General features: G+C 47.1%; 1 protein-coding gene across 1 annotated transcript; it reads left to right on the forward strand.

Moving 5' to 3' along the window:
* Positions 1-2423: 2423 nt before the first annotated feature.
* On the forward strand, positions 2424-7424 carry TMEM216 (transmembrane protein 216). Its single transcript, XM_065882652.1, has 5 exons — positions 2424-2478; positions 3042-3143; positions 3696-3788; positions 6365-6566; positions 6839-7424. The coding sequence occupies exons 3-5, from the start codon at positions 3743-3745 to the stop codon at positions 6852-6854; spliced, it is 264 nt and encodes an 87-aa protein (XP_065738724.1). The 5' UTR covers positions 2424-2478; positions 3042-3143; positions 3696-3742; the 3' UTR covers positions 6855-7424.
* The last annotated feature ends 2815 nt before the right edge of the window (positions 7425-10239 follow it).

Below are 10239 nucleotides of genomic sequence, written 5' to 3' on the forward strand. Positions count from 1 at the left end.
TTATTTTCAGTCCCTTATAATTTCTTTGTATTCTTTTGCTCCGGGACATGTTTGTCCAGGTGCAAGCACTGCAGCAAAGGATCCCAGGTCCAAACCACAGTGAGATATCACTTCACACCTACTAGGATAGTGATAATAACAATTTTAAAAACTGAAAATAAAAGGTGTTGATGAGGACGCAGAGAAATTGGGACCCTTGTACAGTGCTGGTAGAATCTAAAATGGTTACAGACACCGTGGAAAATAGTTTGATGGTTCCTCAAAAAGTTAAACATACAATTACCAAAAAACTAATTCCACTCCTAGATATATATTCAAAGGAACTGAAAACAGAGGCTTCCACAGATACTTCTATAATGATGTTCACTGCAACATTTTTCTAGCCCAAAGACGGAAATCCGTGTCCACTCCTCAACAGATGGATAAACAAAATGTGATATACACACACACACACACACACACACACACACACACACACACACACACACACGAATATTATTCAGCCATAAAAAGGAATGAAGTTCTGATATACGCTACAACATGAATGAAACTTGAAAACACGCTAAATGGAATTACGCCAGACACAAAAGGACAAGTGTGATTCCACTTATTTAAAATATAAAGAATAGGCAAATTCATAGACATAAAAAGTAGATTAGGGCTTCCCTGGTGGCGCAGTGGTTGAGAGTCCGCCTGCCGATGCAGGGGACACGGGTTCGTGCCCCGGTCCGGGAGGATCCCACATGCCGTGGAGCGGCTGGGCCCGTCAACCATGGCCACTGAGCCTGCGCATCCGGAGCCTGTGCTCCGCAACGGGAGACGCCACAACAGTGAGAGGCCCGCGTACCGCAAAAAAAAAAAAAAAAAAAAAAAAAAGTAGATTAAATGTTAGCAGGGGCTGGGGGGAGTGGGTGCTTAACGGTTACAGAGTTTCTGTTTGGGATGATGAAAAGGCTTTGTCAATGATGGTGATGGTTACCCAACATTGTGAATGTAATTAATGCCACTGAATTGTACACTTCAAAAAAAATTAGTCGGGGTTGGGGGGGTGCGGGGGAATTAGTTGGGGCTTCCCTGGTGGTGCAGTGGTTAAGAATCTGCCTGCCAAAGCAAGGGACACGGATTCAAGCCCTGGCCCGGTAAGATCCCACATGCTGTGGAGCAACTAAGCCTGTGCACAACAACTACTGAGCCTGCGTTCTAGAGCCTGCAAGCCACAACTACTGAGCCCACGTGCCACGACTACTAAAGCCTGCGCGCCTAGAACCCATGCTCCACAAGAGAAGCCACGACAATGAGTAGTCTCTGCACGCCTGAGCACAGCAATGAAGACCCAACACAGCCAAAAATAAAAAAATAAATTTAGTTTTAAAAAAATTAGTCACTCTACTCAAATTACCTGGTTTGACTGTGCCATGTTTCCTGTCCTACCCTTACTGACAGTGACTAACAGTCAAGTTAACCTGAGTCCACTTCAAAACCCTTCTTTTGGGCTTCCCTGGTGGCGCAGTGGTTGAGAGTCCGCCTGCCGATGCAGAGTACACGGGTTCGTGCCCCGGTCCAGGAGGATCCCGCATGCCGCGGAGCGGCTGGGCCCGTGAGCCATGGCCACTGAGCCTGCGCGTCCGGAGCCTGTGCTCCGCAACGGGAGAGGCCACAACGGTGAGAGGCCCGCGTACCGCCAAAACAGAAACAAAAACAAACCTTCTTTCTACTCCTCTGAAAATGGTAACACACTTTTACTGCTCCACATCATAAGCAGGCTTCAAGGCCCAGTTTACAGACCATCTCTTGTAAACTTTTCTCAATTCCCACCGCGAGTACTTTGTCTTCTCAACTCCCATACACGTCTCGGGTCACCTGGTGATCATGTTTCATCTTCCTGTCTCACTTATGCTCCTTGAAAGGAGCCTCTAGTTCCGATTAATTCTGGTGTCTTCTAACTACCTGGTTCATAAATCGGAGGCACAAAACCCCCTACTACCCTTCCCCCCCAAAAAAAAGGCTGCTTGCTAGACAAAAGACCCCAAACCCCACCGTGTCGTGCACACCGTTTCTCATTTTCAGACCGTTGTTAGTAAAGAGAATCTTGGGGCCGGGGCCTATTTGCCAATCCTGCGGTCACATTACCACTACTGGCTACACCCAGACGACTCATTGTAAACCTGGGATGGGGAAGCCCAAGAGCCGCTCCCGCCTCCGGGGTCCTGAGGACAACTGCTCGGTGGGCGGCCACTGTTCTCTCTCAGGTCGGCAGCCGAAACCCCAGCGAAAGCAATTTGCTGGCACGCGCGGACTGCACCGAGACATCCCAGGCACCACGTAACCATAGAGTGAGTTAGGCGGGTAGAGAGGCCAGAATAGAGGGCCGCTCCGTCCCCAGCTTCCGGCAACGCCTCGCTGCTCCAGGAGTAGCTGTAGCCGCGTATGCAGTTTCCATGGGGACTGAAGATGGCGCCGCGAGGTGAGATTCAGGAGGTGTGTGAGTCGCTGGTCCCGCTCTCCTCAGTACCCAGCCACCCCCAACCTTCTCTCCCAGTGCTCGACCTAAACCCTTCCTTCTCGGGTGTTAGGGACATCACTCCTCACTTGTCCAAAGCAGGGTTTGGCGGACTCACCCACCCTGAGTGCCCGAAGGTCTCGAGGTGCGGGTCTCAGATACCCCCAAATCCTTGGCTGGGCCTCTTCTAGGCCAGCTCAGTTGCGAATTTGCAGCGTGACTTCAAACAGGCCAGTGCTGGTCTCTGAGCCCCAATTTCCCTTCCCAAATAGTGACGAGGTTAGATCTTAGGCTTTGACTTTCACCCCCAAAGCCGAAGGAGTCGAGTTTGACGGTATTCCGGAAAGAAGAGGATTGAAGGAAACCCCCCTCCACACCGTATATACACAGTACTCCTTATCAGCAATCAGAAGTGCCCCCAAGTGGCCCTTTCCACTAGCTGCGGCCTCGTGTTTCCTCCAAGTTAGACACAGAACCATTGAAATAACTGAGGCTGAGCTGCCCTCCAGCCCATCTCTTTTCTCTGTGCTCATATTTTCAGGTAAACGGTTGTCCTCCACCCCCTTGGAAATCCTGTTCTTTCTGAACGGGTGGTATTATGCTACCTGTTTCCTGCTGGAACTCTTCGTATTTCTGTATAAAGGTAAGGCCTGGGATTTGACTCCCCTTGCCCCAACATCCCTTCCCCACTTCAGCCCAGAGCCAGCTGCCACCAAAAGCCTTCTTGTTTTTCATTCTTTTCTGCCCCCTGGGGCTCCTCTTCGTTGCATGGTGGAAGTCTCTTCATCAGGTGACTTCCCTGAGAATGATTTAGTAAGAAGCCCCTCGGCAAGATTTTCTTGAGTTTGGGAAATGTGGACTTCTCCATTCTGACTCTCCCCCATCACCTCTTTGCTGAACTCCACTTTAAGCCCATTGGTGACCTTCATTTCAGCAGCCTATGTACCCATGTACGTCTGATTACTGTGGAGAGCAGAGTCCCCATAGACTCTCCAAGTTAGGAGTAAAACCCCGTAATAACGAGCCTGCCTCTAACAGACGTAGCCGCACCAGGAGTTAACAGATCCTGCCCACATCTCACTAAGTAGTTCATGGAACGCTGATAAGACTCGTGCTCTCTTTATTCCCAGGTGTGTGGGAGTTCTTGTGTGTACTGTTCTATGTTGTTTGCAAGCTCTGACTTTTGTATTGGCAGGTCTCCTGCTACCATATCCAACAGCCAATCTAGTACTGGATGTGGCGATGCTCTTCCTTTATCTTGGAATTGAAGTAATTCGACTGTTTTTTGGTGAGTGTTGTCCAGAGAATATTTCCGTTCCTTATGAGACGAGCTGGTATCTGTAACCTGATTAACAAGGAAAAGTTTCAATACATAACCTAGGCTCACCATAAGAGATTGGATCTGGTGGTATATCCTGTTACCCCCTCTCTGAAGTTTCAAGCTGCTTCATATTTTGGGTCAGGATTTATCTGTTGCTCTGCAGGGCCAGAAGTAGGTGGTGACATGAGATATTAGATAATTCCTTCCCAGTTGTCTAACTGCTACAAGAGTTCCTGGTTCCTCTCACTGGTTTGCTTGGGAGAATAGATTCAGTTGTAACTCCATGTCCAGGGCAGTAGACACCTATCCAGGGCAGTAGACGCCTGCACAGGTCAGCACTAAGATCCCCTCCACTTCTCTGAATAAGGATTTCTCTAGAACAAGTTTTATATCCCCAGAAATACAGAGCAAGCCCTTATTAATTAGAATATCTCATCCTTGAAAACAGTGTTAAAACACACACTGAGGGGAAAAAAATAGTTTCAACACATATAACGAAGGATGAAGAAGGCTCACATAAAGTGCTAAGAAAAAAACCTAGTTTTAAAAATTAGCAAGGGGATTGACATATATACACTATTGGTACTATGTATAAAATAGATAACTAATGAGAACCTACTGTATAGCACAGGGAACTCTACTCAATGCTCTGTGGTGACCTAAATGGGAAGAAGATCCAAAAAAGAGGCGATATATGTATACATATGGCTGGTTCACTTTGCTGTGCAGGAGAAACTAACACAACATTATAAAGTAACTACACTCCAATAAAAATTAAAAAAAAAATTATCCCTAGCAAAAAAAAGAAAAAATTAGCAAGGGACGCTAAAGGGCAATTCACATAAGAATAATTACAAGGACCAAAAATATGCAAGATAAAATGCCCAGACTCACTAACAAGAAGCAAGTTGAAAAGACAAGGTAACATTTTCACCCATCAGATTACAAAGGTTTCCAAATTCCCAGTATTCGAGTGGCTGTGAGGAACAGGTCCCTATGGTCTCACACTCTTGTGGGTATTTATATTCCCACACCCTCTGGGAATATAAATTAGTACAACCTTTTTGCTAATAGTTTTACCAGGTAAAATTCATATTCTTAGACCTAACAATTTCCCTTCCAAAACGGTTGAAAGAGACAGATACTTCTACAGATACGCTAAGATATCTGTATGAGAACGTTTATTGCCATGTATATTTTTTTTTATAAATTATTTTTTAAATTTTATTTATTTTTGGCTGTGTTGGGTCTTCGTTGCTGCGCGCGGGCCTTCTCCAGTTGTGGTGAGCGGGGGCTACTCTGCGTCGTGGTGCGTGGGCTTCTCATTGTGGTGGCTTCTCTTGTTGCGGAGCACAGGCTCTAGTTGCGCGGGCTTCAGTAGTTGTGGTTCACGGGCTCTAGAGCACAGGCTCAGTAGTTGTGGCGCACGGGGTTAGTTGCTCCACGGCATGTGGGATCTTCCCAGACCAGGGCTCAAACCCGTGTCCCCTGCATTGGCAGGCGGATTCTTAACCACTGCGCCACCAGGGAAGCCCCTGCCATGTATTTTTTAACATCAAAACATTAGAAACAACCTAAACATCTATCAGTACAGGATTAGTTAAATAAGTTATGGCATTGGTTCAGTGAAATTGTTCCTAGCCATTAAAAAAGAGTAAGGTAGTTTATGTGTGGAAAGATGTCTAACTATGTTAAGTGGTTAAATAAGTTGCAAAACAGTATGCAGGGGATGATTCTATTTTTAGAATAATAAATAGTAATATGTGACCATACACATAAAAGAGTCTGAAACAGTATACATCATTCTGTAATAATGGCTATCTCTAAGGGCTGAGTCATGTGGTCTTTTAGTTTCTATATTTTCTAAAATTATTTTTTATATATTTTTTTCTATTTTTTGGCTGCCCCGTACGGCATGTGGGATCTTAGTTCCCCAACCAGGGATCAAACCCATGCTCCCTGCAGTGGAAGCCTGGAGTCTTAACCACTGGACTGCCAGGGAACTCTGTATTTTCTATATTAACTGAAAAGTTTTCAATGATTATATATTATTTTTATGATTTACAAAATTTTTTCTCAAATAAAGAGCCCATTGTCCCTTGACTGGGAGCCAGAATGGAAGCAGGACCTTTCGGTGAATGACTGCAATCCTATAGCTGCTCCAAAGCCTCTACTTTTTGTTGTTGTTTGTTTGTTTGTTTTGCGGTACGCAGGCCTCTCACTGTTGTGGCCTCTCCCGTTGCGGAGCACAGGCTCAGCGGCCATGGCTCACGGGCCCAGCCGCTCCGTGGCACGTGGGATCCTCCCGGACCGGGGCACGAACCCGTGTGCCCTGCATCGGCAGGCAGACTCTCAACCACTGCGCCACCAGGGAAGCCCAAGCCTCTAGTTTTTAATACAGTGGGACCGCATTTATAAACCTGCACATCCCCATTCAGGAGCGTTTTCCTCTGCTTGCCAGTCCATCCCATCCTGCCCGCCTTTCCTCTGAGGCCAGGGAAGACAGGCCACTTGGAGGTGATTCCATGGGCTGTGTCTGACAGGTACAAAGGGAAACCTCTGCCAACGAAAGATGCCGCTTGGTATTAGCATGGCCTTGACCTTCCCATCTGCCATGATGGCCTCCTATTACCTGCTGCTGCAGACCTACGTGCTCCGCCTGGAAGCCATCATGAACGGCATCTTGCTCTTCTTCTGTGGCTCAGAGCTGCTGCTTGAGGTGCTCACCCTGGCTGCCTTCTCCAGGTACTGCTGCCGAGGGACCGTTTCCTACCACCTGAGGGTTGGATTCCCATCCCGGGGGTAGGGGGGGGATTCATTGTTTGTCTAAAGCCTGAGGGGTCTAGAAGATTTTTAAGGGCAAATAGGGTTGTCTGTGGGACTGCCTTTCCCACTTAGGGTAGACATTCTCCTTGCTCTTTGGGGCCGAGAGGCTTGGAATATAGGACAGTTCCAGCCAGCTGCTCTTATTCACTGGTCTTTTAACATTTTGTTTCTTTCTTTCTTTCTGCCATCAGTATGGACAGGATTTGAAGTACAAAAATTTCAGCCAGCAGCCCTCACAGGCTGAGACCACACATACCTCTGGTACTTTAGCCATACCAGTGAGAAATGGTGGGTCAAATTGTCCTGGGAAAGGTTGCAGCTTTTCCTCAGCACAGACACCTTGGGGAACAAACCAAGCATAAGCCCACCGGGCACCATCTTCTAAACCAGGATCATCAGTTCAAGAGACTCTTCTACACTCCAGTATAGGGAGGGGCAAGGCTGTCGCCATCCTGGCCCTTCTCAGAACCAATTAGTTCCCTTGTGACCTCAAGTTCTCCTCTTTGATCATCGTGGCCAAAGCATCTTGTGTGGCCGTGTGGGCTCCTCGGGCTTCCAGCAGGACCTGAGCTGTACACTTCCTGTGTGTGCTGTGCCCCACGTCCTGCAGGAGCACGGGGCACCTCAGGGTGTGCTCCCAGAGTGATGCAAAAGCCGCTCGTCCCATTTCTCAGAGACTGAGCTCCAGAACTTTCTCTGCAGCTCATAGTGTTATTTTTCTACTCTCATCATGAAACAGAACATTATTTTATAATAAAGATGTATTTTCTGTGGCGGAGGTTGTAGTAGCCTTTTCCTCACGGCACCCGTCCCTAGAATTTCTTCCACTTTAAGAGAAGGTAGAGACTATCCCAGCGGTTTGTTCTCGGCTGTGCTTGGTGGTTCAGTGTGGACACAGAGGCAGTGATGAAGGTGTCCCACTGAGTTTCTTCCCACAGCTCCAGCCTCAATTAATCCCTAAAGGCCCTGCCAGCTTCTGTGTCTTCTTCAGATCTGTCATCCTGCCTGCTCACATTCTTCACCTCTGCCCCACAGCCAGCATCTTGTCTCTCATTCCTCTTACAGATAATTGTCATCTTTCCAGGGTGAGGCATGAGTAATTGGAAGAAACATATTCTCAACTTACCAATATTTTTTGGTCATTTGTTTTAAAATTTCAAGTTAATATAAAAGGAACACATACTTTTATTCTTTTTTTTTTTTTTTTTTTTTTTTTTTGCAGTACGCGGGCCTCTCACTGTTGTGGCCTCTCCCGTTGCGGAGCACAGGCTCCGGACGCGCAGGCTCAGCGGCCATGGCTCACGGGCCCAGCCGCTCCGCGGCATGTGGGATCCTCCCGGACCGGGGCAGGAACCCGTGTCCCCTGCATCGGCAGGCGGACTCCCAACCACTGCGCCACCAGGGAAGTCCCTATTTTTATTCTTTAAGCTGGAGGCGTGTTGCCCTAAATGAGTGAATCATTCCCTTACTCCAAGAAACCGTCTTGAAAACTATTTCTCATCTTGCATGATAGCAGCCATTTCTTCAGCCCCAAGAAGCCATCAAAGAAGCCACTTTAGGAAACCCTGAGCCATATGGCCCATCTGCTATCAGGTGAACCCTAGAATATCTGCTCTTCCTCAGAGTAAAAAGTGATTGGCCTTTAAGAATGTCCTGCTGGTTGTTAACTGCTTATTTCCCGTGATCAGGCTCGTTCTCATCCTATGTAGGTCTCCACTTTCCAAAGCACTGATGCTTTTTCTTATTTCCTAACCCTCCGTGTCCTTGCCTGAGAGCTGCCTTTGGGGTCCATCCAAAGACTATTAATAGGTCTGATTAAGCATGAAACAGTAACAAAAAACCCAATAGGAACTTCCCTGACATTTCAATCACATATCCCACTAATACCTTAATTTTCTGCTGCTTCTCACACTGCTTGTCTAGCCCCGCTTTGAAGAAATCGCTGGCATCAAACTGGAGAACTCATTCTCCATGGCCTCTCTATTTCATTTAGAGTTTCACTGGTTAAGGTCCCCCTCCCAGCAACACAGAAAAATGAATGGGAGGCTCAGTTGAAAGTTTAGAGGTGGCTTATAATTCAAAGGGGCTTTAGAGATCAACTTAATCTCATCCCCAGCTTGGCAGGTTTAAAGATGAGGAAGTAACACAGCCAAGCATCATACAACTGGTTACTAATTTGTTAGAGACTTTGTCTTACGTGTCTCAATCTGGATCAAGTAAATTCCACTCCTGAACAGGTACCACGTGAGTATAAGAATGAATGAGTGAAAATGGAGCTTAGAACAGGAAGTCTTCACATGTTCTCATGGGTATCTGGAAGCTTAGCGTGTTGTGTTTCCCAGGCGTGGCTCCATAGATGCTCATTCTTCTTATTTTGATTATTTTTTTGGCCGCGCCATGCAGCTTGCAGGATCTTGGTTCCTGACCAGGGATTGAACCCGTGCCCCCTGCAGTGGAAGCGCAGAGTCTTAACCACTGGACCGCCAGGGAAGTCCCATAAATGCTCATTCTTCTTGATGCTTGTTGGGGCCAGCTGTGTGGATGCAGTCAGTCACACCAGAGTAGAACATCATACAACAGAAACTGAGGCAGTGGGGGATGGGAATCAGCACAGCTAGTCTTTCAGGGTTAACGTGTCAGAGGCTGTACTCACTGTAGTGTCAAGGGAAGCCACTATACCCCATACACACCTGAAGGACTAACATTCTGGGACAGTGAGAGGACTGGGCCAAGGAGCAGGCCCTGGTCACAAGAGCTGGCAGAGGCCTGCTAGGATATCCACACTCATGCCTAGAACTGACATGTCACACCTGACATGCCTAGTCAGGTGACCGCAGTGGTGGTCTCTAGGGGCTGAGGTCTGGCTCATTTCAGGAAGCACTCAGGAACACAGAGGTGACCCAAAGGTCATCCCCTTCCTATACTGCCATGGTAACCCCTAGGAGAAACTGAAGAACGCACTTGCTTCTCTAAACTAGCAGCCCTCATGCTTTAGTTTATGTAAGTCACCTGGAGCATAAAAAGTAGATTCTAGACTCCAGAGACTGACGCAGCCAGGAAGGCATTTTAGCAAGCACGGCGCGTAACTGAAATGCAGGCAACCGTGGAACTCAACTTGAGAACCCTGGTTTAAGTTCTGAGAGGCATTCCCACTATTTTTTTTCCTTCAAGTTTTATAACATCATAGACCCTCAAGGAATTTCCCTTCTACTAAGGGTTCCTTGCTTTTATACTGCTCTTGCCTTTACTGGTCTCAGCAACACATTATATGTCATCTGGTTGCTGGTTCATCTTTTACTATGCTAACTCTCCTCTTGTTCGCCCGACTTTTTAAAAAGCCTTTCAGGAATCCCAAGGATACCCCGCAGCACTTTGCCAAGCTTTCTAATCTGTACTCCCCTTATATTTAGATAGCACCGCAGTCTACGGAACACGTTCACATTTGTTATGATTCTTCAGACCTCCCAATGTGGAAGGCAGAACAGCTATCATTTTCATCTTACAAACGAAAGAGACTGAGGTTGTGCTGCTCGTCCGTGGTTAGACAGATTTAGATGTGAAGGAGGCACTAGCCAGCATATCTTCTAACGCC

The sequence above is a fragment of the Phocoena phocoena genome, chromosome 8 (assembly GCF_963924675.1).
Source record: "Phocoena phocoena chromosome 8, mPhoPho1.1, whole genome shotgun sequence".
NCBI classification, from domain to species: domain Eukaryota; kingdom Metazoa; phylum Chordata; class Mammalia; order Artiodactyla; family Phocoenidae; genus Phocoena; species Phocoena phocoena.